Genomic DNA, 14,926 nt, shown 5'->3' on the forward strand with positions numbered 1-14,926 from the left:
ATTTAAAAAAATTCAAAGGGCCAAAAATAAGAAAAAAATCAAAATTCATCAAATTGACCTGGAAAGATTAAATTTGATTTGTATCTTATTTTCGACCTGTTGAGTTGATTGGTGAAGGTTTCGAACTATTCTGGAGCCTCAAGCGGATTTTCAGATTTTACGGTTTTCAAAAAAAAAAAAAAAAAAAAAAAAACGCTTCAAGTAAGGTGAAAATTAAATTCAGCTCCTATAAACTCGGATTTACCATCTTTGTGATCCTTACAATCGATTTAGGCGAAGTCTTTTCGTGCCGTTTCATATCCAAAATTGCTTCCAGTGATCATTTTTGAAAATAAATATAAATTTAAAAAAAAAGGAAAAAAAATAAAATTTATTGGAGGCTTTACAACTTTTTGAAACCATCATCAATCAACTCGGGAGGTCAAAATTAAAGTACAAACTAAATGTCTGATTTTTTTTTGTTCCCACGTTCGCAAATATGATTTTTTTTCAAAAATAATCACTGAAGAAAATTTTTGATTGAAATTGGCTTGAAGATACTTTGAAAATAACTCGCTAAATCGATCGAACGGGTCACAATGATGGTAAATCCAAGTTAATAGATTCTAAATTTCAAATTTAGAATGCTTTACAACATTTTTTCGAAAACTGGAGAATACGAAAATCCGCTGGAGGCTCCAGAACGGTCCAGAACCATCATCAATCAACTAGGGAGGTCAAAAATACTGTATGAACAAACCAAATTTGAGCTTTTTAGGTGAATATTATAAAACTTTGATTTTTTTAAATTTTTGACCCAAATTTGAATTTTTTAAAATGCTCCAAAAATCTAAAAATGAAAATCAGCAATTTAAATTCTTTGCTGGTGGTGTAATTGGGGTAGTTTTTTTTATCAATTCGTCTTCGCTTGGTTCAAAAAAAAACTTGAATAGCCTATCTCTCAGCCTACATTTTACAAAAAATGTAAAAAATTGTATCTTCCAACATTTTAAAATCTCAATTTTTTATTTTTTTGCTCGACATTTTTTTTCAAACCTAACTTAATAAATTCTCGTATACCTACGAATAGAAAAGTATGAACATGTTGACACGTTGAAGAAAAATAGGCCACTCGTTTATTACTTTATCCAGGTGTAGGCAAAATTCGAAATTTGACACGAACCACCTTTTACATAAAAATACAACTTCCAACTTTTTCCCCATCAAAATGAAAAAAGTTTTAAATGAACTTACTTTTATAACTAGTACTTGAGGTAACTTTTATTTCGAATAGTTTTTAATACGTGATAAAACTTTAATTCTGTATCACCATTGTTTTTGCATATTGAACAACTAAACTTTATTCTAATTTTACCAAAAGAAACAGCTATAGAGAAATTGTTTAACGCCGATTCAAACAACCAAATAGAATTCATAACCATCATAATTGTGTACTACACGTATACTTATTTATATTATAAGAATTTAATTCATTCGAAAGAATAAAGAAAAACCTCTTTTAAACTTGATTTAGGTAAAATTTTCACTCGTTTCAAGTTTGGCAGACAAGGTATAACCGCGTAGATAAGTACTTTGTTGTCAAATGCAGAATATATACTCAGACCTTACCCACTTTTAACAAAAATAAACCCATTTGTAGTCAGATAAAAAGTAGATAAAAGAATATTTTAACAAAAACGTGTCGGCTGGTACAGCTACAACTACATCTTATAGGCATAACAAACGGGGGCAGTAAGCATTTATATAAGTATATATCCGTATAGCAAATTTTTGAGTTCAATTGTAAGTACTACACTTACCTATTTATCTTGAACATTTACCATTGGTGTGTACTCCCTATGGGTGAATTTTATGCGAAGAAGTTTATATTACTCAGTGGATTTCGTATTACATTAAGAAAGGTATACCCATAAGGCGAAACTGTAAATCTCAAACCTTTCATTTGCATTCCAGCCTACGAATTTCTAAAACGGATATTACCGATAATAAATTTGTTTCCTTGTATTGGCTTTCTAAGTATATTGTATTTGTGTTGTTTATTGCCTACAATACTTACAATTACATATAGACATACCCTTGTGCTTATGTAAAGTAGGTATCCAAATTTAAAAAAAAAAAAAAAAAAAACTGAAAAGAACCCAAACATTTTATCCCCCCCCCCCAATCCAATTGGTCATATAGTAATCGATTAGATGTCTCACTCATTTGACTGTATATATAGTCAAAGTCTTTTTTTTTTTTTTTTTAAATATTAGATAGGTATTTAAATATTAAGTGCCAAGTCGAATCATTGCAATAGCCAACAATCGATACACCTCTCAAAATTACCTACTCTTCTCACAGTACACTAATTAAAAATCTTTTCACTCTTATACCTACACAAAATAATTACGAGCAATAATAGCCTCCGGTCTTTCAAGTCACATTTAGATATAGTTAGGTACTTGAACATATAGTTACTGACATGCTGGGTACACTGTACGCTCCCTAGAATTATTAGATTTCCGAACATTAGATTTGAGAGCACTTCCAAAGTCAATTAAATGTTTTGTGTACAATATATAGAGGTACACGAGCAGATACACATACGCACAGCCGTATTCACCTGGTCACGGTTCAACAACCGGAACTATAGTGATATAAAACTCGCATTCATTTCCGCTGCGTATGTGGATATTAACTATGCAATTGTTAGCTAGTGGTTGATGTAATTTTGTCCACTCGGTTGATTACTATCGGGAAATATCGAAGGTTTCCCTTTTTGTTATTCGCCAAGATTGGAATAAGCCTACAGTATAAAAAAGGATGGATTGGAAATTCAAGATTAGATGGACTTATTTTCACGATATGTTTGAGAATTGACGATATAGCAGCTTTCAAATTGTAAAAATTGAATTCTAAAAAAATTGGAAAAAAAGAAAATTCAGCTAAAAAATTTATCAATGAACATCGCCTCGAAATTACACAATTACGGAGAACTTGCTTTGATCGAAGGAAAATAGCCTAACGAACTGTAGGACGGCTGGAAAGTGGCGGAACATCAAGACTACTGCTCTTCGATGTACTTACGTTACGTATCAAAAATCCTTAACCAATATTACATCCGAAAGAACTCAAAAACTTATTTAAGTTATATACTATTATACTCATTTGAAACAACCCAGAAAACAATCTATTTACCCAGCAACACAAATAGCAATAAAATCCAGCAACGAATAAAGCGATATCAGCGTAAAAACCGAAGAGAAAAACGTCATCGGCGCCATCGCATTCAGCGCAAATACCTAAAATGTCGTACAAAGATGTTGATTTTCACAAAACCAAGGTTATTAAAGTTTGCATTCCTATCTTTAATCATACAAACGGACGTTGAATGCGTAGATACATCAGATGAAATTTATTAATTTGCCGATGAGAAAAGCCAACTCTCGTGCACGGTGCTTTCGATTTAATTAGATTTAATTTTACTTTCATACTTATTCGCGATGACAGCGAGATATAAATTGCATGATCTCACTCAGGTTTATTTGCATGATCGATTATTTCGCTTTTTAGAAGGGTAGCTTTTGACCATTGTAAAATATAGTAATTCGATTTATCTATTTTTACATGTAGTACGTAGTACGTAGTATCTACCAGGGGGAGGACGGTCACCGTTGGTCGCAATATGAATGAGAATGACGTTCTGTTTTTTTTTTCTCTTCTTTTATGCACCACGGACGCTCTGGTAAATAATGTTCAGCTGTAGGAAAAAAATAGTGTACTGTACGCTGTTCAGATGCGGCTGCAAACAATGGAAACCAGTTATTGAAAATGCCAATAACGGTTCACGTTGCTGTCAGGAAGTTGTAACTTGTGATATTTTTGGATGATTATTGTTTTATTTTACGTTGGTGTGTACTTTGCGCCTACCTACGAGTAATGTTCCAGGATTAAACCAGAGTCCAGATTTCCTGTTGCAAATAAAATTATTAAAAAAAAAAAAAAAAAAAAAAAAGAGGAAGTGCGAATTGTTTTGTTGCTTGGTGGAAAAATTAATAAAATATGTACCTAAATATGTCGTTTCATCCCTAATTTATGATTATTAATATAAAACATCATACCAGAGTCACATGCTATAATGCATAATTTAAAAATTAAAAGAAACAGACATTTTTCATCTTTAAAAGAATACAAAAAATATATGGAATGTCGTTGGAACAATTGCAACATTACCTACACTTTTTAGAGAAACAAAAATAATTGTACCTAAATAAAAATCTAAACTAACAAGTTATATACGTGTATTATACGTTAGGTATATCAAGATGTTTTCTGAAAGACACGCGTGTTTTATTTTTTTTCCACCAACTGTGAAAAATGCTGGAAGTTCACTTTGCGAGATTATAAAAATGTTTATTGTTTATTTGAATGACTCAATTTATCTGCGTTGATACACAGAAAAACATTATTTTAATTGGATCGCGCTTATAGTCAAATCCGCCAAAGCGCCATTTAAAAAACACAAGAAAATTGACTTTGAAAGTTGAATATTGGTGAAACTTTAATGAATATGTAGAAACCCTTCAAGAGCATGTAGGGTATAACTTAAAAAAATTAAAAAATAAATACCGAGTATTAATTAAAGGAAGGGACGATGATAATTCTTCAAAAGAAATAAGTAACACGCAACCTTAAAACAATATAGTTGATATAGGGCTAATTGGTATTAGTATTATATCTCATCCAGAGCATTTCAATTCAATTTGAAATTTATTCTAAACGAATAAAATCACCAATTCATTATTCAACATTGACATTTCCTGCAGACAAATTTTACAGCTTTATAATTGAAATGTATTGGCATTAAATCTTCTCGCGATATGGACAGTATATTTTATTTTGTTTGTTGATGGTTCAAATTTATATGATTCATTGGTCGAGTTTTAGGCTTTCATTATATTCTGTATCCGACGCAGAGCTCTTTGATACATACTTTTTTCCATACAACCGATATCGCATATTTGCGGAAATATCACCATCACCGGAGAAAACAGTACGGTACACTTCGTACTATTTTGATTATTTTTCCTCTCTAGCTGAAATAATGAATACTCTTCTGCTCCTATCGGTAAGGTTATTGACATTTTGTTTGTTTGGGTGCGCAGGTAAACGGTTTGTGTGAAGTGAAACAGGTATACAGGTTTTTGGAAACAGATTCATCATTGATCATCATTGACAGTTTGTTTGAGTTACCTACCGGCTACCTGAGGGGGGAACGTTTGTCGTTTTCGTTTATCAATGAAAGTGTGGTCTAATATCGTCAGTTGTTGATGCTATACGAGTCTGTTCAAAGATACCTACACTTGTTTATTTAGTATAACATTGATACCATTACACGTGGTAGGTATTCTTTTTTGTACATACTACCTAGCCAGACCCCAAGACTTCATGTTTATAGTAACGAGGCAAGTGTTACAGTTCAGGGTATGTAAAGAGACCGTTATAGTTATACCTTTTGAATTGACGGTTGGTAAATTTTTTGAATAATTTTTCCTCGTAGATAACGATGTTGATTTTGAGTTTTAGGGAAGAAGGGGTTAAAATTTGAAGTTTACTGCGTTTGAAATTTTTTATTATGAAGGGTAGAGGAGTCGAAGGGAATCATACTTCTTTGAGAGAAAATATTATTAAAACGAAGTATCCAAAAAAGACTTTTTGATTGCAATATAAGGTACAAAAAACGTTGCAAGACTGCTGTCATGTGGTCTCCCATTCATATTGTCACCTTTTAGCAATGAAATTGAGTCGAATTCTCGACATTGAAACTTAGAGTCAAGTAAGTCATACATACCTAGGTAGTTGAAATATAAAACATATTTGGAGTTTTAAGCCTGTAGGTAAGTACTCGGAAATTTTCTAATAAAATAAGTGGAAAATTGAATTTTTGAAAAACCAAGAGGGAGTAAAGCAGTTTGTCCCAGCTCTTGTTTTCTATGCCGGGTCAATGGGTCATTCCATGTCAACTAAACCAACGTTTTTGAGTCATGTCTTTCGATTTCGCTCAAATTTTGCGTTTACAATATGTACCCATCCAGTATAAGAACCCCGCAATTAGTTTGGTCCCAGCCCCCTCAGGGGGCGGGTGGGAAGCCTTTTGATGCTTTTTCGGAATATTCAAGTTTCGAGGTGGGATCTCTTGATGGAGGGGGAGCAACTCACCGCCAATTTTGGGCGAAACTTTCGAAAAAAAATCTGGGGCATGTGATATATCGAATTCTATGTTTTTGGTGACGCTGAACACGAATATGACGTCAGATTTTTGATTGGACCCCATCCACGGCCCTCAACAATTTTTTTGGACTTTCACCTATTAGGGGAGGTTCGGAGGGGCCATGGGTGAGGTCGTTTCGAAAAACTATTGCTATATTCGTGTTCAGCGATATCGAAAACATTCTATTTCATGTGTCACACAAATGTAATCGTTTTTGGGGGGGGTTACCCCCTTTGGGGAGGTGCAGGGGGCCGTGGACGGATCCAATCAAAAATCTGACGTCATATTCGTGTTCAGCGTCACTAAAAACATACTATTCCATGTGTCGCACGTACAAAACACTTTTTTGAACTTTTACCCCCTTTGGGGAGGTGCTGGGGGTCATGAATGGGGTCTTATCAAAAATCTGACGTCATATTCGTGTTCAGCGTCACCAAAAGCATAGAATTCGATATATCACATGCCCCAGATTTTTTTTCGAAAGTTTCGCCCAAAATTTGGGGTGGGGGTGCTCCCCTTCCATCAAGAGATCCCATCTCAAAACTCAAATATTCCGAAAAAGCATCAAGAGGTACATCTATGGAAATTTTTTCAAAATTTTAGATGGTAGCTCCCACTTACAGCGCTATTTTGAAATTTGAAAGTTCAACTTTCAACTTTTGAAAATGTCAAAATGCTTAAAAAATTTTAAATGCAATGCCCTTTTGAACTGTGAAATCAGTTTTCATCAAAGTATCATAGTTTTGGAGAAATAGGCTGCCGAAGTTGAGTACTTCGAGACAGTGTGAAAATAATGGAAGCCCCCCTCCCGCCTCCTGAAGGGTCTGGGACCAAACTAATTGCGGGGTTCTTACTTACTGGATGGGTATATATGTATTGTAAAAAAATTTGAGCGAAATCAAAAGACATGACTTTCAAAATCGCCTTTTTTTGGTTGAGTTGAAATGGAATGACCCTAGCCCAAATTGAAAAAAAAAACTGTTGTGAACTTCATTTCATGAAGAAAAAATACATTCGTCAAGAACTTAATTTTTGAACAGAAAACAAAAACTTCATTTTTGTAGAAAAAAATGAACTTTTTTTTGAAGAAAATGAAAAGACAACTTCATTTCTTAAAGGGGAAAAAAATAAAAATTATACTCGTAACTTCATTTCGTTTTTAAAGAGAATACTTATGCTAAAAATCATAGGGCAAAACCTCCACTTTAGAAGCAAAAAAAAAAAAAAAAAAAACGAAAACTTCATTTTTGAGGGAGAAAAAGAAAACTTTATTCTTGCCGAAGGAAAAACGGAAATTTTATGGAACAAAAGGTAGTAAACTTTGCTTTAAAAAAGTATTTTGTAAAAAACTGTTTCAAAAAAAAAACTCCCTCTTTAAGAAAAAAAATTCTCTCCAAAAATTGCTTATCGCGAAAGTGAAACAAGATTTTTGTTTTTGACCTCAAGACCTCGACTTTCTAAGAACATGAAAGCTTCTTAAAAATTTCAAAATTTCAAAATATCAAAGTTTTTATTTTTGAAGGAAACTCATTTTTTGAAGAATAATTATTTCTTAAAAAACTTTATTGGAAGAAACTAAATTATTCTAATATACTTGAAAAAAAGAAAATATCATATAATTTTTTTGGGGTGAGAGGAGAGTACTTCTTCATAGGGGGAAAGTTGTGGGAAAATTCTTTAATTCATTAATTTCAATCTTTGAATAAATTTTCATTTTATTCAATACGAATGTACCTACTTATACATCTTCAAGTTCACCAATTTCAAGTTTGTTTCAAATCATTAAAAAAATATATGTATACCTATTTGCTATTGGCAATACACAAATAAATTGAATAATGAATTGCACTGATGATGAGTCGCAAGAATTGGATGTGATACGAAACAACTTTTTTTTTTTAAACTCGAGAACTTTTGGTACCTATTCCTCGTAAAGAATCACGAAGAAACAGGTCACAAACTTGAATTTGAGTAAAATCGGAGCCTTTTATTTTTTTTTCGACCCATCCCGTAGCTGAATGTTCATACCAAATATGAAATGTCCAAGCTGTGGTATGGCATGTTTTCAACTTTCATGAATAGGTATGGTGGTGCAATAAACGAATTCTAATTATACTAATGTATTTACACGTATAAAAAAAATCAGCTTTAATGTTATTTTTGTTTGTGAACAAGCTTTTTGAGAATGAAATATTATGTTCTATAACTACTCACTAGTCACTTCGCTGTGTACATATTTCAAATAGTAATAGTGATAGTGCATTAGCCTATATTAAATTACTCTGAGAATATTTAGGAAATTTAATTTGCAAGAATTTCTTCAAAAATGCCTGTTATTAAATTAAAATTCAACGAAAACAATAAACGATAATTTCTTTTGAAAAATTCAAAAATCAAGTCATAGTAGCCCAGAATCTATTACTTATACTATCTTAACAAAATGACTTTAAGAATTACAAAATAATCATTCGCAATTAAATCTTAAGCCATCGAGATCATCAACATCAAGTCTTCAAAATTTGCCTGCAGACTGAATAAGCTCAACTGCGTTATTCGAATTTCGAAGAAATTGCTCGACAATGAATTTATAATTCGTGTAAACATTCGAAACATATTTTCGTAATTATTTCTCAACGTTAAAATAAAACCACCGAATGGCTTAAGTAACTAGAGAATTTCAACGCGCTTGAATTTTAGCTGACGAGTACGGATTGAAAGAGACGAGCGTCGGCGGCGGCGAGGAGATAATCCAGTTAATCAAATAATTAATATTCAGCCTTACATTTACATTTTAATTGTTTTCTAAATAGTCGAAGTGCTTCTAACATCTTAATTATTTTTGCAATTATCGACCGCTGCCGCGACTCCGCGACGTACGGCGGAAAAATAAAAATAAAAAAAATGATAACGTAACGAACGCAGGTACATCTGCATTCCTGCCGCGAGACTCATCTGGTTACGGTGTGTAGTGTACGAAGGGGCGACATTGCGAACAGCTGCGTGCGTGTGTCGACGCAGGGGAGCATCGCGCATTGGCAGGGGTTTATCCTAAATATAGGCAGTAAGTGTGACAAAGACAACACTAATTTTTCGTCGAGTAAAACAAAGACAGAAAGTACGTTTTGGTTAGTTAGAAAAAGATAACCATAGTTTATGTTCGGTTAGAGAGACTACTCGTTTTTCGACGACCCTGTGTGTTTCGCTTCAGTTTTCAGTTACTATCATGTCCTATTAGTTGTAGTTTGATTCGTGCGTTTTGCAGGGTTCTTCGACGCGTTTTTTTTTTCATTTCGGAAATTTTCGAAGACGATCCCGGTATCGGTTGTTTTTGAATTTGTATTTTTTTGGTGCTTTTGGAATTATTTTTCTGCGTGATCGAATTAGCTACATATATTTATTGTTGTTGTTTTTTTTAGACGTTTTCTCGTTGTGTTAAATATTCTTATCTATCGGTTCGAGTTGTTCGTTGATTAATCGCGAATGCTTTGTTGAAGAGCAAAAAAAACTCGACGAGGATTAATTTTTAATAATTATTTGTTTGATAACTATGTTGATGCCTGGAGCCATGCCTACAGCAACGCCAGATACATCTATACTTGGAACGACCGAAGGATTGGTTGGTAGTTTGGCTGCCAACTTGACTGTACCTACCACCAGTTCACAACAAAAAGACACTACTTGGACTAAACTATTTGTCGGTGGATTACCTTATCATACTACTGATAAATCTCTAAAAGAACACTTTTCCGTATTCGGCGATATCGAAGAAGCTGTCGTGATCACAGATCGACAAACCGGTAAAAGCAGAGGATATGGATTTGTAAGTATCTCACCTTTTTCATTCACACTTTTGTAGCCATAAACACGTACTCTGATCACTTTCAGTTTTAGTTGAAAGGTATAATATGAAATCACTAATCAGTGTTGGAAATAATTCGAGATCATTGCCAGTCTGAGTCGGAGAATGGAACTGGAAGTTGTGAAGTTTATGAATAGCAATGCTTGTTGATGAAGAACATAATGAAGATTTCACCGCTGAGGAATATGCAATTTGCACTGCAACTGAATAGATTATCAAATACGATGAACCAATATCGAAATTTGACATTCGATGGCACTTTTCTATGACACCATACGTACATCTTTGCTCACACTATTTGTTTTGCAACAGTGCAGTAAGAAAGAAACACCGGTTTCGTGCAATTATCTACCTATTGATATGATTCATCGTTTAGATATGCAGACCACTGATCATTATTGCGACGTTCCATGGAGAAAAACGATAAGAGAAATATTCGTTTCATATTCTCAACAACTAAGACTTTATCAGCAAGCATCGTTGAATTCGTGAATCTCTCAATTCCCAGTTCTCACTCGCTGCCTGCAGTAATCTCGAATTATCAACCACTTGAAAATTCTCCATCTCAAGTTGCAAAAACACACCATTCTGACACGGATTTTAATTATCTCTTATATATTTTTCATTCCAACTCCCTTTAAAGCTACTGTACGTACTACGTACATTGCTATTTTGCGAACAAGTCTTTAATTTCTAACCTTATCTCTTGAAAGAATAGGAATCCGAATAGCTTCGACTTGCGTTTCAATCCCCCATTCGCAATGACTTAAATGTTCGGTAACTCTCTTATCATTATCTTTCCGTATACTATCATTATATAGCAATAGGGTTGTCCAGGCGAGTAAATATTCCGCCAAAAAGGCCTCACCACCGTCGATATTATAAAGCGATTTATCACGTTTTTCTATCTTTGCAATCGAATCGAACCGTGCAGGAATATGGTGGATGTATGTGTGCGTGAATGTAATAAAATTCAAAAACCTCCGCAGCAATGGTATTGCGTTAAACTGCGATAAAGAATTATTGTCTTTATTTTTGCCTTGGCGTATTCATTACCATTTATGAGCTGGAACAACTAGTACGAGGGTGGAATTGTTATACGAGAAACGATTAAACTTTACCAAACTTCCTAAAAATAATCTCAAAATGGATACCGAACGACATACACATAAAAGTCCCGAGTGTTTTAATCACGAGAGAAAAAATAACTCTTAGTGGTTGTAAAATTTTTACAAAAATTTTTCCACCGTTTTATAGTGTTACTTTTTAGTTGTGAAGGTTTTCCTGCTATAGAAAAAAAAATGATAATGTAATAAGTGTGTGGTTTTACGTTACTAGTTCGAGCTTTGCGAGTAATTTTTTTATAATTTTTTTCAGCGAATTGTTCAGTTATCGCCGAGTTTTATGGGTTTTTATTTATGTAGTACCAAGTTCGAACTTTGTTTTTGTTATCAAAAATCAGTACTTACTTACTTACCTGGTCTAGTTGGTAGGTAAGTATAAGTACAATAGGTTAGCTTGTTGGAATTCGAGAAAAATTTTAGTAGAATCTTTTTCGAATACCCGGTAGAATATTTTGTTGCGAATAACGTCATGCTTGAATTGAAGCGAAATTTAGAAAAATGAAAAGTTGAAATTGAAAATTAATGTGCAAGAATGAAATATTTTGATTTCAATTTACATCATATCGCTTGAAAACATACTTACAAACATATAAATTGAGACTAAAATGAAAAAACACCCCCCCCCCTCCTCTCTCATGATTTGTTCTATTTGATGCTGATATATCGTAGATAGGTAATCTGCATGACTTCTAATTTCCGGTATAACTATAATTAGTGATTTTTTTTTTGGTGGAAAATTCCAATGGATTTTCAAATTATCCAATGTCTAAAAATGAATTTGAACCAGTGCGAAAAGATTTTGAGAAGTTTTGCATGAATTAGTTGAAGTTTCATTTGAGATTTTTTGATTTTATTCATATATTTTTTTTAATTCGGAAAATTTAAAAATCTGTCCAACGTTCCAGAATAATTTGAAATCACAACTAATCGATTTGTGCAGTTTCCTTGATCGCTTTTGATCAATTTTGAATTTTTCCATAACAAATGAACCGAAGAAGTGTTAAAAAAACTCCAAAAATCGGTAATTTGAATTCTTTACTTGAAAATTTATCCCACAGTGCATTTTTTGGATACTCCTGATTTTTCTTTTGTCTAGCTAACGAGGGATTCTTTTGAGGTAGTATTCTCCGATCTGAACGAAACTGAACTAAATCAAACAAACACGTCATAAAACCTCATTAAGTAAACGAAATTTCAGGGACCAAAGTTGATTTTTGGATTTCTGACGAATTTTTGAAAACTTGAAAAAATCGTTTTAAGGGCGATTTTTAAACTTTTTCACGAAGTATACATTTTTTTAGCAAAGTGAGCCAACGTGAATAATTTCTTCAATTCAATTCTCTCAAATCAACAAGTACTAGTTTTGGGTAATTCTGGAGGCTCCGGCGATTTTTCTATTTTTTTTCAGAAATTTTAAATAGTTTTGGAAGTGCTAAAAATGAACTTTAGGCCCTATGATTTTGGTCGGTGCTTATTGGGCATGGGCATGCACTCTCTCAGCTTTTTTAAGTGGTTACTGCGAAATTCCAGGAATGCTAGTTGAAAAGTGAATTTTTGACCAATTTGTGAATTCCAGAGAAAGTGAAAAAAAAATTTAAAGTAAAATGTGTAACGAGTGGGTTTTTTCAGCAAGATGTCGTCTGTTGCGTTTACACGATAATTCGACTCGAAAAAAATTGCAATTTGACCTCTTTGGAACCTCCAGAGAGTGTGCATTATTGAACAAAGAACGGATTTAGGGGGGGGGGATCAAAATCAACGCTCGTCTCAAATTTTGAAATCATTTAGTGGAAGTTGTTCCTTATGATCTAAAAACTCCCTGGTGAAATATTTTTGCCCCCCTAAATTCCCTTACTTCTTTGTTGCCTCAAAAATTGATTTTTCGTTTAATGATTTACAATCACAGTTTTTGAAGGAGTGGGGGAGGAGATCGCAACGTTCGACTCCCTTAAGGGTTATTTGAGTTTTTTTTTCAATTTCTTTTGAGCACTTTTTCGTATAGAAATCTGCGTTTTAAAATTTTCAAACAAAATATCGTTATCTCGCTCTAGAGTTGCAAAGGGCAAAAGCCAAATTAATGTGATGTAAAAGATCTTAATCTAAAATAATGGCCCAATTTTCGGATTTATTTTCACAGACAGAACACCTTTTGAAAATGTCTAAAGTAATTTTCTCTGAAGATTTTGACACCTTAAACTTTTGAATAGGATTGAAAATTCATTCCCACCCAGAATACACTTTTCTAGGGTCACTTCCTCGTCTAAAATGAAGTTTAGAAAACTGCGTGTAAATTTATCAGAAGAATTTTTTTAAATTTTTTTTTATTACATATATTGTTTAAACAGTCAACAAGGTATTAGATACATAAGTGACTTGATATCAGTAAATATGTTTAACCTTTTTAATGAAAATTTTCTAAAATTGAAAAATTTAAGAATTCACTGGAGGCTCCAGAATGGCTCAGAATTGCAGTGAATCAATTGAGGGGTTCCATGGAAAAGGAGCCTTCGTCATTTTTTTGTTTTTTTCCTATTACAATATTAAATTTTTTTTTTTTTACTAATTTCACTAAGTATATTCAGTGATAAGTATTAAACTGTTCTTCCATGTAAAAAAAAAAAACGAATTGGAAAATATATTTTGCTTATAGAAAAAATTTTCAATTCTATTTGAACATGTAAAAATTGGTTTTAAAAAAATGACCAAGGCCCCTTCTCCATTTACCCCTCAATTTAGAAAGTTGAGGCCAAATTTTAGCATTCTACTACAATTCGATCAAATTTTGATTTTTCTCAATGAGAAATGGCTAAAATGAAAATTTGCCTTGAAATGAAACATTATATTCAGAATTTAAAATCTTGTCTGATGGTGTAGTTCTGGATGCTCTTTGATTTGCCTGCATCTACTAATATTCTGATATCTCCCTACACCGTAGAAAGATTTTTCAAACAAACCAACATTTTTAATTTTAGTCGATTTCTGTATTTGACCATTCGCACAAAATTTGATCCTTGGATTTTTTTCTGAAATTGAAATTTTTCTTTAAGGTGTTTCTGTTTTGAACTGGCATTGGTATTCGAGTCTTCTCATCTGAATAATATTATGATGCCTAATATTCATCAAATGTGTTCTCTGAGCAATACCATACCATATGTTGGACATTTTTTTTTTCGTTGTTTGGCTCATCTAATTCTGCATTTCTTGAGTTTTTGAATGGCGGAAACAGATTGAAAAAATGTTTTGAACTGATGGAGAAATGATTTTTTAAACATTTGAGCTTTTCATATCATAAAATTAAAAAACTGATGAAAACCTAATTAAAAGTTTTGAAAAAGGGTTTTTTGCGAATTCTGAAAAAGTATATATTATGATTGCATAATTTTTTTTTTTTTTTTTGATTTTTCCATCATTTTACCTAATATCGTTTTCCAGAGTTTATAAGTACGTAATTCTGCATACGCAAAATAGAAACTGCCATAAATCGCATATGGTATGATTTGTAGGGGGAAAGGAATGCATTTGAAGTCTGGCAAGAGTATCATTGGAAAGTTTTGTGTTCGTAGTACACAAAATCATCAAAAAAATATCGATATTGATTGCCATTTTTTCTAAAAGTGCAATCATCTCAAAAAATTTTCCAACATGTGGAATGATATCACTCAGCAGGTCACAAATTGAATATAACTTGAT

The 14,926-nt window shown here is 32.9% G+C and overlaps 1 protein-coding gene across 2 annotated transcripts in view; it reads left to right on the forward strand.

Annotated features, from left to right (window-relative positions):
* Nucleotides 1-9,376: 9,376 nt before the first annotated feature.
* LOC135847796 (RNA-binding protein 24-like) overlaps nt 9,377-14,926 on the forward strand; it is a 254,048-nt gene continuing 248,498 nt past the window's right edge. Inside the window, exon 1 of one of the 2 annotated variants that reach the window (XM_065367515.1) lies at nt 9,377-10,073. In XM_065367515.1, coding sequence (XP_065223587.1) covers nt 9,801-10,073 — 273 coding nt within the window. In that variant the 5' untranslated portion in view covers nt 9,377-9,800. The remainder of the gene's footprint in view (nt 10,074-14,926) is intronic. The other variant, XM_065367514.1, reaches the window with a different exon arrangement.

Source organism: Planococcus citri, chromosome 5 (assembly GCF_950023065.1).
Source record: "Planococcus citri chromosome 5, ihPlaCitr1.1, whole genome shotgun sequence".
Lineage (NCBI taxonomy): Eukaryota > Metazoa > Arthropoda > Insecta > Hemiptera > Pseudococcidae > Planococcus > Planococcus citri.